At 41.4% G+C, this 26,433-nt stretch overlaps 2 protein-coding genes across 3 annotated transcripts in view; both read right to left on the minus strand.

Moving 5' to 3' along the window:
• Positions 1-872: 872 nt before the first annotated feature.
• On the minus strand, positions 873-7,403 carry LOC113009738 (sodium-coupled monocarboxylate transporter 1-like). 2 transcript variants are annotated; one of them, XM_026148230.1, is made up of 17 exons: positions 7,069-7,400; positions 6,587-6,706; positions 6,347-6,412; positions 6,185-6,236; positions 6,025-6,092; positions 5,159-5,197; positions 4,615-4,730; positions 4,367-4,507; positions 3,912-4,041; positions 3,731-3,819; positions 3,495-3,604; positions 2,967-3,034; positions 2,735-2,821; positions 1,698-1,912; positions 1,475-1,572; positions 1,309-1,397; positions 873-1,226 (listed from the first exon to the last, which is right to left on the minus strand). In XM_026148230.1, exons 1-17 carry the CDS (start codon positions 7,291-7,293, stop codon positions 1,122-1,124), a joined length of 1,818 nt encoding a protein of 605 aa, XP_026004015.1. In that variant the 5' UTR covers positions 7,294-7,400; the 3' UTR covers positions 873-1,121. The 2 variants fall into 2 exon arrangements, with proteins under 2 accessions (XP_026004015.1, XP_026004014.1); XM_026148229.1 differs by having other exon boundaries at positions 6,347-6,706; positions 7,069-7,403.
• Positions 7,404-15,753: 8,350 nt separating this feature from the next.
• Positions 15,754-26,433, minus strand: part of LOC113009742 (sodium-coupled monocarboxylate transporter 1-like) — a 13,788-nt gene continuing 3,108 nt past the window's right edge. The window contains exons 8-17 of the mRNA XM_026148235.1: positions 26,415-26,433; positions 25,962-26,091; positions 25,781-25,869; positions 25,545-25,654; positions 25,346-25,413; positions 22,590-22,676; positions 16,771-16,985; positions 16,282-16,379; positions 16,061-16,149; positions 15,754-15,978 (exon numbers count right to left, since the gene is read on the minus strand). The exon at positions 26,415-26,433 is cut by the window's right edge and continues 122 nt beyond it. Of these exons, the coding sequence (XP_026004020.1) occupies positions 15,874-15,978; positions 16,061-16,149; positions 16,282-16,379; positions 16,771-16,985; positions 22,590-22,676; positions 25,346-25,413; positions 25,545-25,654; positions 25,781-25,869; positions 25,962-26,091; positions 26,415-26,433 (1,010 nt within the window). The 3' untranslated portion in view covers positions 15,754-15,873. The remainder of the gene's footprint in view (positions 15,979-16,060; positions 16,150-16,281; positions 16,380-16,770; positions 16,986-22,589; positions 22,677-25,345; positions 25,414-25,544; positions 25,655-25,780; positions 25,870-25,961; positions 26,092-26,414) is intronic.

The raw sequence follows: 26,433 nt of genomic DNA on the forward strand, positions 1-26,433 counted from the left end.
ATGCAGCGCTCTGCTAAGATCCTGCTGCAGTGTTTTAATTGAGCTGATGTCTAGACCTTGACTGGACCATTGCAACACCTGTCTCTTCTTTTTAGGCCATTCTGTTATAGATTAGCTGGTGTTATTTCATGATCCAATTTGGTCCAAGCTTTAACTGCCGGGCACACAGAAGGTTTCATATCTTACTCTAAAATGCTTTGGTATACAGAGGAGTTCATTGTGACTCTGAATGCAAGGTGCCCGGGTCCTGTAGCTGGAAAACGAGCCCAAATCATGACCACTGGGCTTGACAATTGTCATGAGGTGGTTGTGTTGAAGTGCTATGTTTCACTTTTTGCAAAATGCGGAGCTGCTGTGTTTCTGAAGGACAATGGTCACGTCGTCTTGTGACATTTGAGTTAATTAAACCGAAGCTAAAAAAACTTTATGACTCATAATAAATAGCATCAAAACTACCTTGAATGTATTCATTGCCTGTTTGTGTGGATTGTATCCTGTGGATGTTTCAGACAAGTCTGCGTTGCCCTCCTGGTCAGAGAAATTCAAACATTCCAGAAAGAGAGGAACACTTATGTTTGAACTATTTCGACTATTCCTTCCACAGCATGTCTTTCATCCTGTCTTCCTTCTCTCACCCCAACCGGTCGCAGCAGATGGCCCCGCCCCTCCCTGAGCCTGGTTCTGCTGGAGGTTTCTTCCTGTTAAAAGGGAGTTTTTCCTTCCCACTGTTGCCAAAGCGCTTGCTCATAGGGGGTCATATGACTGTTGGGTTTTTCTCTGTATGTATTATTGTAGGGTCTACCTTACAATATAAAGCACCTTGAGGTGACTGTTGCTGTGATTTGGCGCTGTATAAATAAAATTGAATTGAATTGAAATGTTTATCATGTGGCTTTTTATTAATAACGTGTTAATCTAAACAATACAGACAGAAATCATCATTGTACACAAGTAGATATTTGAGAGAAGTGCTTTCTACTTTTTGCTGAATCACTGGAAAAATAAAAGCACGATTGTCTCGCTGACAACTCAGTTCCTTTGGTCTCATTTCTTATGAAGTAAGGTGATTACAATCCTGGATTTGAGCATTGCAGCAGCTCTGTCTTCAGCTGTATCGGTCGTTAAAAAGATGAGACACGGATATCGTTGTCAATTTTCCCATGTGCAGGTTTATTGATTCCATCCTCCTTGTTTGGCTGACCAACATTGTCTGTTCCTCCCATGACCTAAGGAAGGAAAAGTACAAGGCAGAATTGAGCGCCTGTCTTCAGTCTGTTGCTTTTGATACCTTTGCTCTTCAGCACGTACCCCATCTTTGACACGTTTGAACAGGTGATAAGAAAGAGTGTCTTCTTTCATTAGCATAAGTCTTGGGTCCACCGTCTCCCTCAATCCCCCTGAAATGATAAGTGGAAGAAACAATAAGAAAATGATATCACAGTTCCAATGGCAAAATCTTTTCTTTTTTTCTTACCTGTCAAGAGACTGATGATTATTCCAACAATAATAGCTGTTAAACCTCCAATGACACAGAAGTAAAGGTAGGATGGAGAGTGCCACTGAACCGCATGTCTGGTGGTGAGAGAAATTAGTTTTTTCTCATATGCCCTTTATTTATATTATAGGAAAGCTCGGTCATCCCATCTCACCAGGCAATATTATATTAATTGATCTAACACAGACTGAACCACACTTACATGTCATCAGTATTCTGTCCTGGGGTTGTGGTAAAAAGACTTGGTTCTGTTGGCAGTGGGGTAGTCCAATTGAGACTGCCACCAGAAGTAAATTTACAACCCTCAGTGCTCAGCGAGAGAGGTCGGGTCATCTCAGGAGGCGAAGGGGATATCAATTCTCCAATGGTCACAGACACAGCTACAGCCAAACCTGCCACGAGGCCCCATAGGCCTCCCTGTGGACAAATATAAGGAGCTTCATGAAATATATATTACATAGACCAACAGTCAAAAATGTTTGTCAGAGTCGAGTGTCACTCAACGCTCAGGCTCATTTTTCAATATTATTTTCAGTTTGACAGCAGAACTATGTAAGCGAAAACGGATGATTTCTGAGTTCATTTATACAGTTCCAAATCACAACAAAAACTTGGTTGGAGGCACTTTATATTGTAAGGTAAAGGCCCTACAATCCAGAGAGATGGATTATAACTAGATGATGAATAATAACTAATGATTTGTTACAAAGTGGTGTGTAACCACAGAGAGTGGAAGTGGAAATGCTCAACCAGCAAGCCCCCATCAACGCCGCGCAACCAAGAGACGGCTCAGCACCTGATCCAATCTTAACAATAAGCTCAAAAAGCTCAATCTCAACAAATTATAAAATCCTGCGAGTTGGTTCCACTGAACAGGGTCAATTGATGGGGTTTTACAGCTATGCAGTAAAAACAAACAAACAAAAATAAATAAATAAAAAAATATAAAGATTATAGTTGGTTTTTAAAGGTATTTGGTAATTGTTTTTTTTTTTTCATGCCGTTAACATTTTTTAAACATTGAACATTAATAAGGGTGGCTTTTTATACTGTAAATACCGTATAAGAAAAAAATGCTCCCTGCACTATGTTATACGATGACAGGTTGATGCAATACAGTTGAAACAATGATACAAATGTCGATTCTTTCATGCTACCAAGGGCTGATTTTGGCCAGATTTTGAGATCCCTGGAGGTAGAAATTTTCAAATGAAAATACCAAAATGAGAATGGACTTACTTTGGAGTTGACAAATGGACAGAGGACACCCAAACTGAACAGACCGAGTAAAGGACCCCCAGTGACCCCACCAATGATGGACACTGCCTGTTTGAAGAGACCTGCAGCTCAAAAAACACTTTAAAAATGGTTGAATTTACTGAGGTGAGGTGCTTTCTAATAAACAACAACAACGTTCCTGAATGTGTTTGCCTGAAAACACTGACAGCTCTGCATTAACAGATCCCTCTACCTGCATCATATGTCCCATGAGTGATGCCAGTCCAGCCATAGCAACGCAGACAATTCCAAAAAACACACCTGCAAAAACATCACATCACAAAATGACATTTTTATCGACTACCAGCCACATCCACAAAACAGAGATTAGTTTAATCTAACATAACATGCAGCTTACACTGGGGCAAAAAAAAGCATTTAGTCAGCCACCAATTTTGCAAGTTCTCCCACTTAAAAACATGAGAGGACTGTAATTTTCATCATAGATTTTTAAAGAATTTATTTGCAAATTATGGTGGAAAATAAGTATTTGGTCAACAACAAAAGTTCATCTCAATACTTTGTTATATACCATTTGTTGGCAATGACAGAGGTCAAACGTTTTCTGTAAATCTTCACAAGGTTTTCTCATTTTGTCTCTCATAGTTGAGATATACCTATGATGAAAATTACAGGCCTCTCTTGCACAATTGGTGGCTGACTAAATACTCTTTTGCCCCACTGTATATCATAAACAAACAACAGGAAACTTGTTATTTACTCAGCCCTTTGGAGATCAAGAGAAGCTTTTTCTCAGATAGTTTAATGCGTGGTTTGATCAGGTCCTCCGTGGTCACTGCAGCCATTGCGTTGATTGAAGTAGAAACTGTGCTGAACATGAAGAAATGAACCATGTTTACTCTGGACTAATGGACATAACTGACACTTCAAATGTGGCACAGCTTTAAATGTTACATGCAACATGAATAAAAATATATCAAATTATGTTGTATGAACCTCAGAGAGGCACTATAGACTGCAGCAAAAAATAGTCCTGGAAGACCTTGGTGATCTGCCAAGATATCCATCACCAAATAAGGCAACAGCTGTAAAGGAAAAAAAGATTTTTATTTTAAGATCATAAAATAACTTGAATAAAAACAAACATCCTGTGGTTTCTTTGTTTATGTGTATGGACCTGATCAGGTGATGAAACTTGTCCAGCTTTCCATGGGTCACAGTTCTTATAGAACGAATAAAGACACAGCCCTGAAATCACTGACGATGTCAGGGTGCAAACTAGGCCTAACACGTTGATGAAGAGAGCTCTGAAAAAACACAACACGAAAAAGTGACGTATGCAAACAAAAATCAGTGTAGCATAGCAAACGAGATTATATTTCTTATCACTGTATGCTGATGATGTCATCATTTATCATAGCTATCTTTTCCGAGTTTATGATAAGAACGTGTCATTTGCCAGCAAACCCCACCAATGTTGTGCCTTTGGCTGAATCAGAATTTACATAGATGTGGAAATAGACGTGTCATATATCGTTGTTTATTGGTGTTTTTTTTTAATTATTATTATTTTAATTATTGGTTTTGCAAGCTAAACAGGAAGGAAGGAATACATTCCTTTGAATCACTCACAATCTGGCATGTTTAATGCTCTTGCAGGAGTTGTATCTCTGAACTTGAGGTTGGTAGGTCCCATAAACTGCACTCCAACCAAATGTCCCTCCGATGACTAGTGTCCAAAAAGTGTGTCTTCTCAGAGGGTTTATGTCAAAGCTGGGATTACAAAATGAAAGCATGATTTTAGTATAACACACACACACACACACACACACACACACACACACACACACACACACACACACACACACACACATACTCACTCCACAAAGTTAATTCTTCCTCCTTCTTGGGCATCTGACAAGATAGTGGAGATTCCTCCTTTTAAGATCACACATTTGATTATAACAGACATGTAGCCTGCAAACATTATTCCAATCTGGAAGAAAAATCAGAGATTTGTTTGGTTGGCAGATCTGTATTCTGTAACTATGTTGACAGATTTTGGTCCCAGTTATCAAATTCTTGCTAATTTACATGAATACTGCAAAGAATCAAGACATGACTCAAACGTGGCTGTGGTGTCGATAAAATTAGACTGAAACCTGATTGCAATTTAATTCAGTTTTACTTACATAGAATATGGAATATATTTATATGGTTCCAAATCATAACAAAAGGACATTATATTGTAAGATAAAGACCCTACAATCCAGAGAAAACGCCAGCAATCAAATGGCAGTGTGAACCAAAAAACTCCCTTTTAACAGGAAGAAACGTGAACGTCAGGAAGGGGCAGCCATCTACCACAACTATTTGGAGGCATTTGTGTATTTTTTTTTCGTTTTATTTGATCCAGAACCCTACCTGAACAACATCTGTCCACACCACAGCTTTCAGGCCACCCTGTAACAAACGCCACAAAACAAGAAAAATCTCTGTCAAAAAGGTTAGGAAGCTGTATTTATGAACAGAATGCATAACGTGGAAATATGTGACCGTATTCTGTAGTAGAACATTTTCAGAAAGCACAAGTGATGGGAATAACGGCGTCACTAACGACGTTACTTTTTTCAGTAACAAGTACATTAATAAGGGGGGGACAGGACAATGGACAGGCGAAGGAAAAGTGCCAGAGATTAATAACAACTAATGCATCCACAGGCAGCTGTATACCTCTGTTTAATCTGCAGTGGAGCAAAGTGAAAATTTGTCCTGTCTGAAGAGTCACATTTTTTGTGGAGACTGTTGAAAAGCTGAAGTCCTAGATTACCCATGAATGAGAAAACACTGTGCTCTGTAAACTACAACAACTGGTTTCTAAGCTTTCAAATGTTTGCAGACTTTTAGAAAAAAAAAAAACCAGGTGACGCAACACATTATGCAATCACGGTTTCAACTTTTGACCCTTAGTGATTGCAGGTGAAAACATCAAATTTTAAAAATGGGCACATATTTTTCATGAAACAAAACAAATCATTTGAATTAAATCATCCAAATGAAAAAGTCAAGAAATCAGAGGTGATGTTAAATGAGAGATATTTTGTTTTAAAGGGTAAATGGGAAGGGGACCTCGTGAATTTTAGGAAAATGTAAATATTCTCATTTAATCTCTGCTGAATGTGAAAGTGGGGGTCTCTTAAGGTTCCTGGCTTAGTGATGCTCGATGAGGTTCGACTGACAATGTGATGCACTGCAGTGTGTGTGTCGTATGTAATAAATGTTTTACTAACCAGTGCACAATACAAAGTACAAACAGTGGCTGTCGAAATAATCCCACCCCACAGGTTCATACCAGTCACTGCAAAAAGAAGGGAAATTCATTAACAGGGGAAACACTCTTGTTCAAGATCCCTTCACGAACTTAACTGCTGTGAACTGGAGCTGACATACCTTGGTTCAAAGCCAGAGCTGGAGCATAAATTACAAGTCCAGTGTAGAGCAACTGTGGCAAAAAGTTAGAAAGTCACAGCAACAACATGTCTCTGCTGATACCAACGTAGTTTTATGTGCAGAAGTCAAAGCACTACAAAGATTGAACCACTGGCTTCTTACTGCGTTAAAAAAGAAGATCAGCATTCCCAGGAGACGAGTGGCTCTGCTGAAACGCAGCTCCAGATACTTGGCAGAGACCAGACAGAGAAAAGACGCATATTGATACTGATACATGAAACTTCTAGTTCCCCTCACTCCCTCCAATTCAAAGCTAGTACTTTGTACACTTACTGACAGGTGTAGCCCAGCCAACAGTTTAAAATATAGCAAAAATAATGTTGAAAACAAAACCACAGTTACCTCATATGTGCTGTTGATGGCCAGTCTGTAGAAAACTGGGAGAAAGACTTCGGATGTGTACACCACTGCTATTACATAGGAAATACTTAAATAGCCAAATATGGCTCCGTAGCGATACACCTACGGACAGGTTGAAAAAGATTTATGGAAACACAAAATAGCAAAACAGCTGGTTGGCTGGTGAAACTTTGCCGGAGATCATTTGAAACGCTGATGCTGCTGATACTGAACGAGCTTTGGAGCAACATATGAACAGTGCTGAACTCTGGTGAGTAACACGAAAACTTTAAATTCGTTATTTGATTTGTTTGAAATTGAAAGCGGTGCACTCAAAGTAATGCTCGGTTAGCTGACTCCAGCCGTCTTCTAATGCACAGAAATCACAGTTTTACGCATTTTATAAAATTCTAATTTAAACTCTGAATAAATGTTTGTGCGCTGAGGAAGCTGAGTGCAGATCCAGGACAGTCCCGACACGTTACCTCGGCTGGGTTGGAGAGCACAGTGACGGATGACATGTAGCTGGCAGTGAGGGACATGGAGACAGCCAGGGCATTGAGTTTTCGGCCCCCAGTTAAAAAGTCCCTGGAGGTTCCTTGTTTCCTGCTTCTCCAGGCGTAATAAAAACCAACAGCAGCAGACAGGAGCAGAACGACAGCAAACACCACATAGTCTGCTGCCACGAGCAAGTGAGCATCCCCGGACATTTTATCAGTCGGAGCAAAACTGAAATAAAGCTAAAGCGTTTATCAGGCAGTGCTTTGTAGATCACTGGGAAGGCGGTGTCATCACCTCCAGGTACTCTATTGAACTGTAAGATAAATTATTCCAGACGGTGCGCGCACGTGTCCTTTCAGGTTAACTTGACACTCAAAGTTAATGAAAAAAGTTTAGAAGTTAGAGTTAGAACAGAAACACATAAAACCCTCTGTGATATTTGAAGGTTTGATAATCAGTTATTGCATTTAAGACACACTGCTATGGCCTCCTAAGCGCCTTTATTACACTTGTTTAAGACTCTGCCCCACGTGATATCTTTAGGAAAAGTGAGCAGCATAAACTTTGGACTTTTAACTGTATTTCAATAAGTTTCACAGTTTTCCCAGAGCAAGTCTTGTTAACTTGGGGAGATGTTTCCCAAGTGACTCAACATTTAAGTTGGCTCAATGTTTTGAATGTGGCCTCAACCATGATAGGAGTGCTGCAGACAAATTATCTGATCATACATATGTAATGAAATCAAGGCAGGAGGAAAAAGTCACAGACATATTGTGGAGTTGCAACCCGTTCTCACTACCAGGTCAGCTATAGAAACACACAACACTCCGATACCGCAACCTGCAACAACATCGTGTAACAACTGACATTTTAATCGTGAAGATTTATTAACTAATTCAGCTTTAGCCTCAGTCACATACCAGTGCTCAAAGGACAGAGTTCACCATGTACTGTGAACAGATCAGGTACGTACTCAGTGCTCTAGGGATGTAAAGCAATTGACTGTCAGTCAGTGTGACATTTGGCTTGATCATTTGTGTTGGTGATGGATGAGACTGTGCTGAGTTTAATAAAAGTTATTAAAATGTCTGCAAATCATGCACTTAACATTTGACAATTATCATCATTGTTTATTTATCAGTTATCATTTAAGTGATGGAAACAGCTGGGAAACAAGCTGCATTAAGTAAACTATGTGGCCCAGAGGTGGGAAGTAACAAAGTACACTGTTAGACTTTTCATCGCCACTTTACGGTAACATACTGGCGTCACTGTTGCCAGCATCATACCGTGACGCCGTGTTACGGTAGCTTTCCGTTCTGCAGGATGATACCGTTTTTTGCTGGTGTGGTATAATACTCTTGGACAAATTATGGTAACGCACCGTAGCCTTTTTTACGACATAACGACATCACGGCGTCACTGTCGCCAGTGAGATACTGTTATGTCGTTATGCCGTAAATTACGTCAACAAAGTAACATCATACTGTGATTAAGACATTGGTATACTACCGTTTATTCACGGTTTGTCACTGTAAGCCCGCTGCAAGGTAATAAACTGCAATATATTAACCAGTAACTTACCGTTATCACGCATCAGTACCAAAAATATTCATCTCTGCTAGAGGATACCGTGTCCCAACAGGCGGTCATTTACTGTTTAACAGGTCGTAATTTACCGTAATTTCAGTTAACAGTAACATACTGTAAGAGACTGGAGGATTCCAAAAAAATGGATGGATGGATGGATGGATAGATAGATAGATAGATAGATAGATAGATAGATAGATAGATAGATAGATAGATAGATAGATAGATAGATAGATAGATAGATAGATAGACACAAAATATAATTCATGTGCTTTGCACCACTTTATTTCAATTCTGATTCTTCCCTGCTGAAATACACATTTCCAAAATCAAAAGCTGAAAAGAACTGAAAACATATTTTCATTGAGGAAGCACTTGTTTTTACTAAACCATGTAATACATTATTTCCTCAGATGGTTGTACAAACAATAACGATATTATGTCATATCCATATCATGGCAGACAACATATGCTCAAGTGTTGGGTTTTCTTAGTTATATTTTGTAGGGTCTTAAACCTACAATGTGAAGTGCCTTGGCATTCATTTTGTTGGCACCATACAAATAAACTGAATTGTAATGAATATAATATCAAGCCCCACACTTCTGCCTTTTGTCCAAAATACTGGCTCACACCACCAAATCAATGCACAAAACAGGGTCCACAAGGACATGGATAAGGGTGTGTGGTGTGAAGTAACTTGACTGTCCTGCACTGAACCCTGATCTTGCTTTGTGGACTGAGTTCATTGATTTGTAGGGTGAGCCAATACATGTGACAATTAAAGTGTAAGTAGCTGAAATAATTTTTAACAAACGGGTAAAAGAAGGGAAAAAAAATCAAAACTGTCGCACTCAAAAAAACCTATTGGACAGAGACAGCGTCTTGCAAGATGGCAAGAGAGCTTGTCTTCATTGTTGTTCGTCTTGTGTAAATGTCCAGAAAGCATGGGCCATGGATCATCTGTGGAAACACGGGTAACAACACATTGGACACTTAAATTATACAAGAAATTCACTAAAAATGGCAAAAACAGTTACCTAATTTGAAGTTCTCCACTCAAATTCAGTAAGCTGCTGGAGGAAAGTTGTGACATGAGGGTTAATGTGAACAACCTTTCGCTTCAGTCCTTCTGCTTGTCCCAACCTTGGAGGTACATTTTGTTCCCTCTTCAATTCAGTTCAATTCAATTTTATTTATATAGCGCCAAATCACAACAAAAGTCGCCTCAAGGCGCTTCATCAGGGTTTATCCTTACAAAAAACCTTGCACACGCTGACTCCTGGTATTCCAGGTTCAATACATAGAATGAACCAAAGAAGACTGACATTGCATCAGCAAAGATGTTCTCTTTGTCCAGCTCAACAATTACACGGCCCTCTGCACTCACCATCCAGCAGGTGGCGGTCATTGAACTTTGTCCTTAAATGTACAGGGGCAACATGTTGTCATTATGCAACATAAAATAATTTCAATACTTCACTTCTTCACACTGTCTAAATAGTCATAAAGCAAATAGCTATGTACAGTTAATTATTAATGGCCTTATGTACATAAGTCCATTTTAAAATATTATAATTGTACATAATTGGGAATTATTCTGCCCATTAAACACACCTAACAAAGAGTCAGCCCAGTTAAATTACCGGAGATGAATCAACTGTATGGTTATTTTGGAGTTATAGTTTGTGCTGCTGTTAAACTTTACAGTATTGACTTCAGTATTTCTGCTGTTGGTGTAGCTAGACTACTATGTTGATCAGTAATATGTAATGGGAAATTTGATATTGTTACTTTGCTGGATTCACTGAGACACATGTCCAACAACCTTGGTTTATAAAGGAAATTACAGAAATTTGAGCTAACAAAACAGAGGCTGGATACCTGTGTCCACGAAAAGCTCCTGTGCCAAACAGAAATTTTAATATGGTCTAATCAGCTCTATTTCATGAATGACTTCTTACCAAGCATAATCAGCCTTGGGGTGCTTGGCAGGCTTTTAACATGCAAACTGAACAATATAAATTTGCGTGCACTGAAGCCACAAAATTTAGAAATACACATAGTTGCAAAAAGTTCAGTGACCAATTACCTTTCCTAAGTGACATATGCAATGCAAAAAATAAGAGTATTGTCAATAGGGACCAATTCCCAGTTTTTACATGATCAAAATTATTCACAAAAGGCTTCAATAAACAGAAAATGTGTGCCGACAAGAGAACAGTGCACAAAAATGAAAAGATATTTGAGCTTGACGCTTTAATGGGTTTAACATGACTTAGTCAGCACTCCGCACCATACAGGTAGTACAAGCACACCTGAAAACACTGACCAGCTAACAGCTTTAAGCATTTGGGCGCAACCTAGTTCACCGATTCACCTGCTGGAAACGTCCAAGTTTCTATCAAGTCTCATAAATCCATCGGCAACTATTACCAAACTAGTCTTTTGAGTCTCCACATTCATAGATATTGACATTTTGACTTAGCATTTGAATGAAAATATCCTGGTAGGGTAGCTTAAAAGTCAAAACAAACAGTAATAAGAACGCATTTCGGACTTCTCTCGAATAAGTGAAAAAAACACTTACCTTCAGACTGATTAGCAGGTTCCGATCAAACTTTAATGTGTCCCATGCCAGTCCGTTTTAGGGAAAAAGTGTTAAGTGGTTTCATTTAATTTTGAGATACTCCCGCATGGATGAGCAATTTGGAGTCTAGCAGAGTTATCACGAATAGCATATGATCTTCAGATATAATCCAATCAACCTTGCATTTAACCTGATTGAACATCCAGTTACCTCTGACTACTTCTAAGTTGCACATGTTAACGGTCTCATCATTACTCTGTGCTGCAGCGAACTGGATCTGTAGCACAGAATAGTTGATGGCCATGTTGTTCTCCTGCTTTGCAGCTTTATTTGAGTCTTAAAAAGTACCACCTTATACAAAACAAATGAAGGTCCAGTATAAGAAAGAATAAGAAGAGAAAAAAAGGAACACCCTGCTAAATGAAGCCATTTTTAAACATTACTCTAAATGTAGCCATTAGTTTTTGTTGCTGGCCATACAAAAAATAAGTATACTTCAATCATATTCCCCAAGTATACCTTACCTAGTACGTATTCTAATAATGCTTCTTGGGACTATATTGGCTCCCGTTTTAGTATTCTTGAAATTAACTTTTAGATGTACTTTTTGTTCACCATATTGTACTAGTGTAAAGTGTAGAAGTAAATTTAAATCTAATTTGATATACAAAGAGGTGTTTACAAAGGTTATAAAGCTAGTTATGTAGCTATTTGGTGGTTACGTGTTTTGATATTTACATGTTTACATGTTTGAATGTTTAGACATGCATGTTCAAACCAGTAATAAGTATGTGTTATATCTACCTGGTTGTTTTCCCTGTTTTGATCTGAGTAAGATTTCCTGGCTTCTGAGAGGCCAGTGAAGTATTCATGAGGGCGGCACACAGGAAGTGTGGGTTGTTGTTGCCGTGTGCTAAAAGTAAAGAGGCTGCTAAAAAGTTATCCGTCTCCGTCTTGCTGTTCCTAATTATTCAGAGAGATTCCAAACCATCTAGTGAACCCTCACGTTACACTAGCATAATGTCATAATGTCTACAAGAGTATAGTTAAAATATACTCGACTCTATCACAATACTAACCTTACAAGTATACTATTAATTAATTGTATTAATAATGTTTCACATTGTTTGAACAAACAAATACATTTATTAATATATGAGGTTCCATTCAGTTCAAGGAATTAAATTTTAGTGTGGCTGTTAAAAATTGTGATCGTGGCTCAAGAGTTGGGAGTTCGCCTTGTAATCGGAAGGTTGCTGGTTCGAGCCCCGGCTTGGGCAGTCTCGGTCGTTGTGTCCTTGGGCAAGACACTTCACCCGTTGCCTACTGGTGGTGGTCAGAGGGCCCGGCGGCGCCAGTGTCCGGCAGCCTCGCCTCTGTCAGTGCGCCCCAGGGTGGCTGTGGCTACAATGTAGCTGCCATCACCAGTGTGTGAATGTGTGTGTGAATGGGTGGGTGAATATAATCTCAGTAACATCACCAATTGTTACATTTGCTGTATTTTACAGCTGTTTCCATGAGTACGGTGAGTTACCGTAAAAATAATGTAATCTCATGGAATTTTCCCACAATTACATGCAAATAACGCGGTTCACCTTTTGCATGCTTTTTTTTTAAACAGCGCATTGTATTCTGCGCTCTGATTGGCTGTAGACCATTGTCAATCAATCTCCTCGTGCGGTGTCATAAAAAAAAAACTCTGAAGCGCTGTACTGTATGTTTGTAAGTTTTCTCCCCGACAAACACATCAACATTTTGCACTGTGAAAGGCACCTGCGGGTGCCTTTGGTTTAATCCCATAATACGGGATTTCTTTTTCTACGAAGGTTTGAACTTTGAGTGTTTAAACAAGAGAGAAAAGTTTGAAAATGTAGTGGGTGTTTTTACAGCCTTAAAACGTGGATTTCACCTATCGCAGGTTATTTTTAGAACGTAACTTTCGCGATAAACGAGGGATCACGGTATTTCAAAGAAAATGTTTCACCAGATGAGTTACCCCAGTGTTTACACGGAGGTGTCCAGATTGTAACATTCATAATTTGTAAAAGAGGTTGTGTACTTCTTTTTTTTTTTTAAAGCAGCTATCTTTCTGTCAACTGACTGAAGCTTATTTAATGTAATATTTGAGTTTTGAAATGTATCTCTTTTTTATTTTTTATTTTTTTTTCTTTCTTTCTTTCTTTTCTTTTTTTTTATTAGGGGGAGGGCTGTCCCGTTTTGGTTCTTTAGCCGCTTAGAACTGATGTCTAATGGCCAACAAAGATACCCAACGGATTTACTTTACCTTACTTTACATAGTCTTGCCGTATTGGTCCACTTGATCGACCTTTGTTGTTATTATTTATTTTATTTTATTTTATTTTATTTTCAGTTGTTACACATGGGACAAACATGGCTGAGGGATAGGAAAGGGACAAAGAAAGATGAAGGAAAAGAAAAACAAAGGGGAACAGGGACAGTGAGAAAGGGCACTTAAAAAGAAAAAAAAATCTCCCGGATCACCTGTCAAGGAAAAAAGAAAACAAGAGAAAACAAGCAAAAAGAGAGCAACATAATAAACACAGCACCATCGCATTAATCTAGCTAAGTGTAAATAACAGTAAATATTAAATATTGGATGATGTCTTGCAGCACCCAGGACCGACAGCGCACAATGTGCTTTGAGGTGGCAGCCAAGAAAGATGTAGTTTGTGTCTGTGAACAGTGAACACCTGTGTACACAACTGCGTGCACACCTGTGTGGATCAGTGCTGGTGTCAGTCTCACAGCCATTTAAAAGATACAGTTGGATTCTGAAAAGGGGGGTTCTCATAGGGCTATGAAATCTTACACTGCATCTTTCAGTAGGTTGTAGACCCACCTTTAGTAGCAATAACTTGAAATAATGTTTTCTTGAGGACTTATTCAGTCTCTCACATTCCTGTGGAGGAATCTTGGCTCCTTCTCTTTTCAGTATTGCTTCAGTTTGCAGGTATTTGTTCATGCAGAGCTCTGCTAAGATCCTGCCACAGTGTTTTAATTGAGCTGATGTCTGGAGTTTGGACCACTGCAACACCAGACTCTTCTTTTTTGGCCATTCTGTTATAGACTAGCTGGTGTTATTTCATGAAACAATTTAGTCCAAGCTTTAACTGTTGGCCAGAAAGATGGTTTCATATCTTACTATTGAATACTTTGGCATACAGAGGAGTTTGATTGTCTCTGACGGCAAGGTGCCCGGGTCCTGTCGCTGGAAATAGAGCCCAAATTGTAACCTCTCCACCACCGGGCTTGACAATTGTCATGAGGTGGTTGTGTTGAAGTGCTATGTTTAACTTTTGCAAATATGTGGCGCTGTTGTCTTTCTGAAGGATAATGGTCACATCGTCTTGTGGTTTGTTCAGATTCCACTTTGTGAGCCTGAACCATGCTGCCATGTTCACTTTTATGAAAAAGAGAGCCTGAGGAGTAGCTCTTGGATTTCTTTTCTTCTTTAAGGTCATTGCTGATGTTCCTCCTCCTTAGCATTGTGTAAAACACATACCTCACTGCTCCAGACCTGTAAGCTTCTGCTTTTATAGAGGTGGTCACACTTGCTGATAATCAGTTAATCAAATGCTTTTAATTAGGAGCACACAGTTGCTACACACCCTACTAATTCCTACGGATTTAGTATGGGTGTATTTAATTTTTTCGCACATTGAATCTGCATTGTGGATTAGTTTTTGTCAGATATAAAATGATGCAGTATGTGCATCAGATGTCGTTCATCTGATGTTGCATTTTATTAATTTTAAGATACATTAAGCACTAGATTATTTTTTGCTGCTCTAATATGTAAAACCATACCATTAAAGAGGGTGTAATTTCTTTTCACCATTACTGTAGCTTTCAGAGTTTCTTGACATTTGGGTTAATAAACCAAAGCTAAAAAAGCTTTGTGACTCATAATAAATAGCATCAAAACTACCTTGAATGTATTCATTGCCTGTTTGTGTGGATTGTATCCTGTGGATGTTTCATTAAAGTCTACGTTTCCCTCCTGGTCAGAGAAATTCAAACATTCCAGAAAGAGAGGAACACTTATGTTTGAACTATTCCGACTATTCCTTCCACAGCATGTCTTTCATCCTGTCTTCCTTCTTTCACTCCATCGCAGCAGATGGCCCCGCCCCTCCCTGAGCCTGGTTCTGCTGGAGGTTTCTTCCTGTTAAAATGGAGTTTTTCCTTCCCTCTGTCGCCAAAGCGCTTGCACAGGGGTCATATGATTGTTGGGTTTTTCTCTGTATGTATTATTGTAGGGTCTACCTTACAATATAAAGTGCCTTGAAGCTTTTGTTGTGATTTGGCGCTGTATAAATAAAACTGAATTGAATTGAAATGTTTATCATGTGGCTTTTTATTAATAATGTGTTAATCTAAACAATAGAAACATGCAATCATCATGTACACAAGTAGATATTTGAAAGTGCTTTCTACTTTTTACTGAGTCACTGGAAAAATAAAAACATTATTGTCTCGCTGACAACTCAGTTCCTTTGGTCTCATTTCTTATGAAGTCAGATGAGTACAATCCTGGATTTGAGCTTTACAGCAGCTTTGTTGTGAAATTCTTCAGCTGTATCGGTCATTAAAAAGATGAGACACGGGTATTGTTGTCAAATTTCCCTACTGCAGGTTTATTGATTCCATCCTCCTTGTTTGGCTGACCAACATTGTCTGTTCCTCCCATGACCTAAGGAAGGAAAAGTATAAGACAGAATTGAGCGCCTGTCATCAGTCGGTTGCTTTTGATACCTTTGCTCTTCAGCACGTACCCCATCTTTGACACGTTTGAACAGGTGATAAGAAAGAGTGTCTTCTTTCATTAGCATAAGTCTTGGGTCCACCGTCTCCCTCAATCCCCCTGAAATGATGAGTGGAAGAACAAAACCAAAACGTCCTTATGAAACAATAAGAAAATGAGATCACAGATCCATTCCCAAGTACAGGTAATTAATGGCAAAATCTTTATTTATTTTATTTCATTTTTTTGTACCTGTCAAGAGACTGATGATTATTCCAACAATAACAGATGTTAAACCTCCAATGACACAGAAGTAAAGGTAGGATGGAGAGTGCCACTGAACCGCATGTCTGGTGGTGAGAGATTAGTAGATATCTTGTTAACAAATGTCTTATTAATGTAATTACACCATATTATGAAAGTATTCTGAAGGCTACAAAGGAATTTGTGAAGACAGTTTGCAAATGAAAAATATATTCAACAAGACTACAGTGCCACTGCGAGCTTGGCTAAAAACCAGCAGTAGGATACTTGGCACATTTATGCTTTCCACCAGGTTTATTATCATTATTATTATTATTATTATTATTAATGACCTCACAACACTGCCTTTTACTCACTTTTTTAAAATCATATGGCTTTTTTTACTTTACTATACTTTCGTTTATTATAGGAAAGCTCGGTCATCCCATCTCACCAGGCAATATTTCATTCATTCAAGACAGACCAGACCACACTTACATGTCATCAGTATTCTGTCCTGGGGTTGTGGTAAAAAGACTTGGTTCTGTTGGCAGTGGGGTAGTCCAATTGAAACTGCTACCAGTAGTAAAGTTACAACCCTCAGTGCTCAGAAAGAGAGGTCGGGTCATCTCAGGAGGAGAAGGGGATATCATCCCTATAATGCTCACAGAGACAGCTGCAGCCAATCCTGTCACGAGACCACATAGACCTCCCTGTGGACAAATATCAGAATCAGAATCTTTATTGCCATTGCGCTTTTGAACAACAAAAACTGCATGTAAACCCATTCAGTACAAGTGGAAGGGGGCACTGTTAAGAGAAACAAGTATAGATGTACAATAAATTTTAAACAAAGAAAAAAAAATAGTATGTACAAGTCTGTCTGTGAAGGTTCTCAGTCATCCAGGTCATCGTAGTCAAAGGAGCTTGCAAAGAAAAGCGTCTGGACTTCTTTAAGTTGCTTAAAGACGTTTCACCTCTCATCCGAGAAGCTTCTTCAGTTCTAAGGTCAAATGGTGGGGAGTCCCAGATTTAAACCTAGTGGGAGTATCCCCCCGCAGAGGGACAAAAGGACCCCCTGATGATCCTCTAATTGCCTGAGCCAAGGTGTGAAACTGGGTGTGGGTCCCAATCAGCCAGAGTTTTGGATGAGCTCGTTGCACCGGCTACATAGGGGATGACAATGTTGTTGCGTCTGTCCTTCTTATCAGAATCTTATCGGTGTATCAGAAAAACTCAGGAGAGTTTTCTCCAAGCATTTCAGACCCAGCAACACGCTCAGACAAAAACTGGTTCACCCGAAAGACAAAACCCCAAAACACAGACTTAACAATGTGGTGTATGCGGTACAGTGCAGCGAGGAATGCCCAGACCTCTACATTGGAGAGACCAAACAGCCACTTCACAAGCGCATGGCACAACATAGAAGAGCCACCTCCACAGGACAAGACTCAGCAGTCCAAATCAAATCAAATCAAATCACTTTTATTGTCACATCACATGTGCAGGTACATTGGTACAGCACATGTGAGTGAAATTCTTGTGTGCGAGCTTCACAAGCAACAGAGTTGTGCAAAATACAATAACGTAAACAAGCAAAATACAAGAATGGCTAAATCTGAAACTAATAAATATATGTACAATATATAATAGTATATGCATTTCTGGATGTGTATACTAAATGTTTTTCTACATGTGTGTGTGTGTGTATACACATATTTTACAAATTAAATAGAGTAAACAATAAAATAAAATATATAAAAACATACAGAGTTGAGACATGTGCAAAACAGTGGCATTACTGTACAGTATGGAGTGCATAATGTTGAAGTTCCAGTAGTGAAGCTGAGGTGTCTATGACGTGTTCAGCAGTCTGATGGCCTGATGGAAGAAGTTGTCTCTCAGTCTGCTGGTTCGGGACCGGATGCTGCAGAACCTCCTTCCTGAGGGAAGCAGTCTGAACAGTTTATGGCTGGGGTGACTGGAGTCCTTGATGATCCTCCCCGCTTTCCTCAGGCAGCGCTTCCTGTAGATGTCTTGGAGGGAGGGAAGCTCACCTTCAATTATCCGTTCAAAGCACCGCACTACTCTCTGGAGAGCTTTGCAGTTGTAGGCGGTGCTGTTGCCATACCAGGTGGTGATGCATCCAGTGAGGATGCTCTCAATGGCACAGTGATAGAAGGTCCTGAGGATGCGGGGGTTCATGCCAAATCTTTTCAGTCTCCTGAGAAAGAAGAGGCGCTGCTGCGCCTTCTTCACTGTTTTGTTTATGTGTACTAAACACGTAAGATCCTCAGCCGGATGTACTCCAAGGAACCGGAAGCTGCTCACTCTCTCCACAGCAGCGCCGTTGATGGTGATGGGGGTGTGTACTTCTCTGCACCTCCGGAAGTCCACTATCAACTCCTTTGTCTTTGCGACGTTGAGTGTGAGATGGTTGTCTTGACACCAGTGGGTCAGGGCGCTGACCTCCTCCCTGTAGGCCGTCTCATCACCATTGGTGATAAGACCCACCACTGTAGTGTCGTCCGCAAACTTCACAATGATGTTGGAGTTGTTAGTGGCTGTGCAGTCGTAGGTGTAGAGTGAGTACAGGAGAGGGCTCAGTACACACCCCTGTGGAGCACCAGTGTTCAGTGTGATGGGGGATGAGGTGATGCTGCCCAGTCTGACCACTTGGCGTCTGTCAGACAGGAAGTTAAGGATCCAGCTGCAGAGGGAGCATCCCAGTCCTAGATCCTGCAGTTTCCTGTCCAGCTTCGAGGGAACGATGGTATTGAATGCTGAGCTGTAATCTACAAACAGCATCCTCACATACGTGTCTCTCTTCTCCAGGTGTGACAGGGCAGTGTGTAGTGTCAGGGCTATGGCATCATCAGTGGACCTGTTGTGGCGGTATGCAAACTGTAGAGGGTCCAGTGAGTCGGGTAGTGCAGAGCAGATGAAGTCCCTGACCAGCTTCTCGAAGCATTTGCTTACGATGGGGGTCAGGGCTAAAGGTCGCCAGTCGTTCAATGAGGAGATGGTGGAGGATTTGGGTACAGGGACGATGGTGGCCATTTTGAAGCAGGCTGGGACTACAGACAGAGAGAGGGAAAGGTTGAAGATGTGCGTGAACACTCCAGCCAGCTGAGCCGCGCATGACTTGAGGACGCGGCCGGGAATCCCGTCCGGACCAGTAGCTTTGCGTGCGTTCACCTTCCTGAAGCACTTCCGCACATCCTCCTCAGACACAGTGTGCGCACTGACGTCATCCGTGGTGCACACACTGTCCGGTCTCATGGTGTTTGCTGTGTCGAATCTAGCGTAGAATACGTTTAGATCCTCACACAGAGAGGCCGTGGTCTGCGGTGTGCTGGTTTTCCCTCTAAAGTCTGCGATCGTGTTTAGTCCCTGCCACATACTCCGAGGGTTGTCAAACTGTTGCTCCACCCTGTCCCTGTACTCACGTTTGGCTGCTTTGATCGTCTTCTGGAGTTGGTAATGTGCGTGTTTGTGGTCCGATGTGTTCGCGGAGGCAAAGGCGGTGCTCCGTGCCGCCAGTGCCGCGCGAACATCTCCGTTAATCCAGGGTTTTTGATTTGGGAAGGATTTAACTGTTCTGGATGGGACGACATCTTCCACGCATTTCCTGATAAATCCGCAGACTGAGTCTGTGTACTCATCAATGTCCCTAGCAGCCACGTGAAACATTTCCCAGTCCGCGTGATCAAAACAGTCCCGCAGCGTAGACTCCGATTGGTCCGTCCAACAGTGCACCGCCCTCCGGGTTGGAGCTTCCTGTTTCAGCTTCTGCCTGTAGGCGGGCAGGAGCAGGATGGAGCGGTGATCTGATTGGCCGAATGGGGCGCGGGGGAGGGCTTTATACGCATCCCGGAAAGAGGTGTAGCAGTGGTCAAGTAGCCGGTCTCCACGAGTGTTGAAATGGATGTGTTGGTGGAGTTTTGGTGAGACTTTCTTCAGGTTTCCCTTATTAAAGTCTCCGGCTGTGATAAACGCTGCCTCTGGGTGTGCGGTTTCCTCGCTGCTGATCGCGCTGTACAGTTTCCTGAGTGCTCGGTCAGTGTCGGCTTGTGGGGGAATGTAAACGGCCGTAATAATCACTGCTGTAAATTCCCTCGGTAGCCAGAATGGCCGGCACTTAATCATCAGGTACTCCAGGTCCGGTGAGCAGAAGGATTTGACCGGGTGCACGTTCGCATAATCACACCAGCTGTTGTTGATCATGAAACATACACCACCGCCTCTGCTTTTCCCAGTAAGATCCTGTGACCTGTCCGCACGGTGCACAGAGAACCCCAGTAGTTGTATTGCGGAGTCCGGTACCTTGTCCGATAGCCAGGTTTCTGTGAGGCAGATCACACAGCAGTCCCGCATCTCTCGCTGGAATGAGATCCGTGCCCGAAGCTCGCACAGCTTGTTCTCCAGAGACTGCACATTAGCCAGTAATAAACTGGGTAACGGTGGTCTGTTAGTGCGCCGTCTCAGTCGAACCAGAACGCCAGATCTTCTCCCTCTGCGTCGGCGTTTGTGGCCTCCAGGGACAGAGAACAAAGGCGTCTCAGGTGAGATGAATGGGGGGTCTGCAAACGGAGCGTCCGTGTTGCAAAACTTGAACTCCGGAAAGTTATAAGAAAGACCGTCTTTTATGTCCATCTGCATCTTAAGGATAAAGGTCACTCTTTTGAGGATGCCAATGTTCACATTTTGGACAGAGAGGACAGATGGTTTGAAAGAGGAGTGAAAGAAGCCATCTATGTCCACTGTGAGCGACCATCTTTGAACAGAGGCGGGGGTTTACGACACCAATTGTCTGCCATCTATAATCAAGTTTTGAGATCCCTTCCCAGACGCCTTAAAGCCCACTCACATCCTGGGCCATCTGACCTCAGGAATTCGCATGATAAGGTGGGGCCAGGTTTCACAATGAACACACCCGAAACTCTGGCTGATTGGGACCCACACCCAGTTTCACACCTTGGCTCAGGCAATTAGAGGATCATCAGGGGGTCCTTTTGTCCCTCTGCGGGGGGATACTCCCACTAGGTTTAAATCTGGGACTCCCCACCATTTGACCTTAGAACTGAAGAAGCTTCTCGGATGAGAGGTGAAACGTCTTCAAGCAACTTAAAGAAGTCCAGACGCTTTTCTTTGCAAGCTCCTTAGACTATGTACAAGTCTGTATACAAGAATGTACAAGTGAGAATACGGTTGCCACACAGTGCTTCAGTCCTCAGAATATTGCACAGTTCCTTCGAAATATTGCACAATTAAAAGACGAACAAGAATATTACACAGTTAAAAAGAAAAAAAATATTGCACAGTTGAAGGTTGTGTTTTTGCAGTGGCTTATCTCCCAAGTGTATTTATAAATGCAACAGCCCTGGCGTATGTGCTGTTTCTGTCTGTTTGTTTTGGCCTTAATTGTCCAGTACCGCCTTCCTGAGGGTAACAGCTGGAACAGGTGATGTGCGGGGTGGGATGTGTCCTTCTGGATGCTGTAGGCTTTCCTGTGGCAGCAGGACCTGTACACCTCCTCCAGGGAAGAGTACAGCTCTTGATCACAGCTGATGATCCTCTGTGCTGTGTTGATGACCCTCTGGAGTGATGCTTACTCCGAAGCAGTACTGCTGGCAAACCACACTGGGATGCAGTGTGTCAGTGTACTTTCAATGGAGCACCTGTAGAAGGACACTAGCAGCTCCTTGGCTAAGGCGTTGTTCTTCAGGACGCTCAGGAAGTGGAGTCGCTGCTGTGCCTTCTTGATCATAGCTGTGGTGTTTGTTTTCCAGGACAGGTCACCACCCAGGTGCAGGCCCAGGAGTCAGAGACCCTCTCCAAACAGTCCCCATTAATGTGTATGGGCTGGGGGTCAGATTTGTTCCTTCTGAGGTCAACTACTATTTCTTTGGGGTTTTTTTGGTATTGACGACCAGATTGTTTCAGCTGCACCTTGATGACATATTTTCGACTTCATCCCTGTATGCAGACTCATCTCCCGTCGTGATGAGCCCAATCACAGTTGTGTCATCAGCAAACTTGTTAAAATTAATATTTACAGCATACGAATGTTGGATGGGTGGGTGGGGGGTGTAGTCGTGAGTGTATAGAGCGTACAGCAGGGGACTCAGCACACATCCCTGAGTTTGGTCATTATTATTTTTATCCTACTGTTAACATTTTTTTTTAAAACATTAAGCATTTAATAAAGTGTTTTTTAATACTGTTAATAAGAAAAATGCTCCCGTACTATGTTATACGATGATAAATTGATGTTAGGTTGATTTAGGAAAATACCAAAATGAGAATGGACTTACTTTGGAGTTGACAAATGGACAGAGGACACCCAAACTGAACAGACCGAGTAAAGGACCCCCAGTGACCCCCCAAATGATGGACACTGCCTGTTTGAAGAGACCTGCAGCTCAAAAAACACTTTACAAATGGTCGTATTTACTGAGGTGAAAAATGTACTTATTTACGTAATTAACATGCTTTCTAATAAACAACAACATTCCTGGATAGGGATGGGTACCAGTACCGGTTCTGACAAACGGTAGTAACCAGACCGAAAAGCAGCGCACATTTCGGTGTTTTCGTTTTTTTCCTGAGATGTCATACACTTTGGATTCCAGCCAATCATTTTACCTTTGCAAGCGTAGTAGGCGGGCCCAGGTACGTACTGTACGTTCTTTTAGAGCAGAGCTACAGATTAAAAATGCCCAAGGCGAAGCGGTCAAAAGTCTGGCTGTACTTGACAGCAAAAGATGCAAACTCAGCAGCCTGCAACAAGTGCTTTAAGCTGATACTGTGCAAGGGAGGTAACTCCTCGAATCTGATGAAACACCTGGCGATGTGTAGCATTTTGTTAAAAGCCGAGAAGTGCGCCGTATTTGATAGCTTGCTGCGAGACCTCACACCGAGCACATCTACTGCGGGTGTGGCCCCTGTTATCGGACCCGGAGTTAGCAACATCCCCCAAGAACCCGAAGAGGAGAGTCCTGGCCCCTAGCCCTGCCAGTGTAGCAGAAATGATGACGGATGATGATGGCAGCAGCCGTTCTTTTCTGCGTGAGTAGTTTAATGTTGTTCGTGTGTAATTTACGTTGAGTAGGCTAACCACGTTATTAATTTAATGCACGTAAGGTGAACTAGCAAACACCGTCGTAGTTTCATGCAGCTGTCTTCTTGTTTGATGGCAGATACTCCCTTCACCCTGGCCAAAAAGGCTAAAATGACCAAAGAAAAAGAGGGAAACAGCTAAACATGAGAGGTTTTTGGACAAAGTCTGTGTTTATTCCATTGTTTAAGCACTGCTTCCAGCCAAGAGTGATACCATTGTTACGACCCGGCTCAAAAGCCGCAACATAAAAAAGGAGATGAATACCAGAGTACGGGTGAGAAGAGGTTTTATCTTAAAATGGAATAGCAGGTTGGCTAAAAGACAAGGCACAGACAAGTGAGCTCCCTGCAGCTTGCCTCAGGTATGCTTTTATCCACACCTGACTGGGTGTGGCCGATTAGGGGCTGCAGAGGGACGTAACACCTCCCTTAAAAGGGTCCCTCTAGGACCCCTAAACAAATTAAAAGTCCCTCTGAAGCCTTGAACCCTCAAAAATAAGTTGGCATATTTAAGCATGGATGGGCATGAGGATTTGAAGTAACATGTGACCAACACAAAGGAGCACAACAGTCACAAACCCAGAATGATTACCTGATCTGCTACAACACAAAACCAAAAGTAGCAACAAATAATCACAACTAAGTGATCTGTTGTCTCCACCACACAAACAGTCACATACAAGTGGCCCTATACCACAACAAGTTACTTTAATCCAAAAAGTTCAGTAAATCAAGCACACTAGTGACCAACCACAAAATGGAGAGCTACGGCCACACAATGATCACATCAAGGGTGGCTCAGCACCCCACAGTGTTATTGCCATCACCTGGCCAACAACACTCACAAGTGATCCAACAAAATAGCCATATTCCCCACAACACTAACGGTCACAACACAAAACACTCACCTCACAAAGATCTCATTAGCATCCATCAACACTGACATATGCACACACATGGTGTACACACAATGCCAACCTAAAAACAGCCTACCTGCCTCAGCTACAGACCATAATCATGAATGGTCTCAAACCTCCTACCAAGTTTGGTGCCACTGATTTACTATGTGCAACTCCCAGCCTAAAACACTAAAAACAACAAAACACTAACTTTACCTATCCTAGTCTTCAGTGGTGTACCAGGCTCGAGGCAACTTTAAACACGAACTCGAGAGCAGGCAGCAGACCAGAGATATAGTCTCCTACCAAACTCTGAAGCGTACCCCCACCCAAAATAGCCACCAAACACAACAAATTAAAACAAGCAAAACAACAAACAAGTGCTTCGCTGAAAGGGCAGCACAGACACCCAGCTGAAACACACTCACTAAAGGGACGTTACTCAATCACAGTGAACACCTTCACTCACCCACTTAAAAGCAATACAAAAAACTGATATGCAATCTCCACTAAAATGTCCAAATATCCCGGACGAGCCGCCACTTATGTTACGACCCAGCTCAAAAGCCGCAACATAAAAACGGAGATGAATAACAGAGTGTTAGTGTGAAGAGGCTTTAGCTTAAAATGGCTTAGCAGGTTGGCTCAAATGGCTTGTACCACCAAGGCAAAGACTAGTGAGCTCCCTGGACACTTGCCTCAGGTATGCTTTTATCCACACCTGACTAGGTGTGGCCAATTAGCACCATCTGAACACACTGAGCAGATTAGAGGCTGCAGAGGGACGTAACACCATATATGCCCTATAGCTGCAGAAAAGGCTAACATTGTTACCTTTTTACAAAAAAACCAGCTAAACATAAGAGGTTTTTGGACAAAGTGTGTGTTCTCCATTCTTTAAGCACCGGTTCGAGCACCGTTTAAGCACCAGCACCGTTTCAAAAGTACCGGTTTGGTACTGGTATCGGATAAAACCTAAATGATACCCATTCCTATTCCTGGATGTGTTTGCCTGAACACATTGACAGCTCTGCATTAACAGATCCCTCTACCTGCATCATATGTCCCATGAGTGATGCCAGTCCAGCCATGGCAACGCATACAATTCCAAAAAACAAACCTGCAAAAACATCACATCACAAAATGACATTTTTATTGACTAACAGCCGCATCCACGTAGCAGTGCTTAGTTTAATCTAATATAACATGCAGTCTGTGTTATAAACAAACAACAGGAAACCCGTTATTTACTCAGCCCTTTGGAGATCAAGAGAAGCTTTTTCTCAGATAGTTTAATGCGTGGTTTGATCAGGTCCTCCATGGTCACTGCAGCCATTGCGTTGATTGAAGTAGAAACTGTGCTGAACATGAAGAAATGAACCATGTTTACTCTGGACTAATGGACATAACTGACACTTCAAATGTGGCACAGCTTTAAATGTTACATGCAACATGAATAAAAATATATCAAATTATGTTGTATGAACCTCAGAGAGGCACTATAGACTGCAGCAAAAAATAGTCCTGGAAGACCTTGGTGATCTGCCAAGATATCCATCACCAAATAAGGCAACAGCTGTAAAGGAAAAAAATATTTTTATTTTAAGATTATAAAATAACTTGAATAAAAACAAACATCCTGTGGTTTCTTTGTTTATGTGTATGGACCTGATCAGGTGATGAAACTTGTCCAGCTTTCCATGGGTCACAGTTCTTATAGAACGAATAAAGACACAGCCCTGAAATCACTGACGATGTCAGGGTGCAAACTAGGCCTAACACGTTGATGAAGAGAGCTCTGAAAAAACACAACACGAAAAAGTGACGTATGCAAACAAAAATCAGTGTAGCATAGCAAACGAGATTATATTTCTTATCACTGTATGCTGATGATGTCATCATTTATCATGGTTATCTTTTCCGAGTTTATGATAAGAACGTGTCATTTGCCAGCAAACCCCACCAATGTAGTGTCTTTGGCTGAATCAGAATTTACATAGATGTGGAAATAGACGTGTCATATATCGTTGTTTATTGGTGTTTTTTTTATTATTATTATTTTAATTATTAGTTTTGCAAGCTAAACAGGAAGGAAGGAATACATTCCTTTGAATCACTCACAATCTGGCATGTTTAATGC

The sequence above is a fragment of the Astatotilapia calliptera genome, chromosome 17 (genome assembly GCF_900246225.1).
Source record: "Astatotilapia calliptera chromosome 17, fAstCal1.2, whole genome shotgun sequence".
Lineage (NCBI taxonomy): Eukaryota > Metazoa > Chordata > Actinopteri > Cichliformes > Cichlidae > Astatotilapia > Astatotilapia calliptera.

Bases quoted from the DNA above. Each gene is read 5' to 3' on its own strand.
- LOC113009738 (XM_026148229.1), bottom strand. From the start codon at position 7,293: ATGTCCGGGGATGCTCACTTGCTCGTGGCAGCAGACTATGTGGTGTTT. The intron at 5,198-6,024 runs GTTAGTAAAACA...CGTTTGTTACAG, and splicing joins GTACTTTGTATTGTGCACTG to GGTGGCCTGAAAGCTGTGGT. The intron at 1,227-1,308 runs GTACGTGCTGAA...TTCCTTCCTTAG, and splicing joins TCAAACGTGTCAAAGATGGG to GTCATGGGAGGAACAGACAA.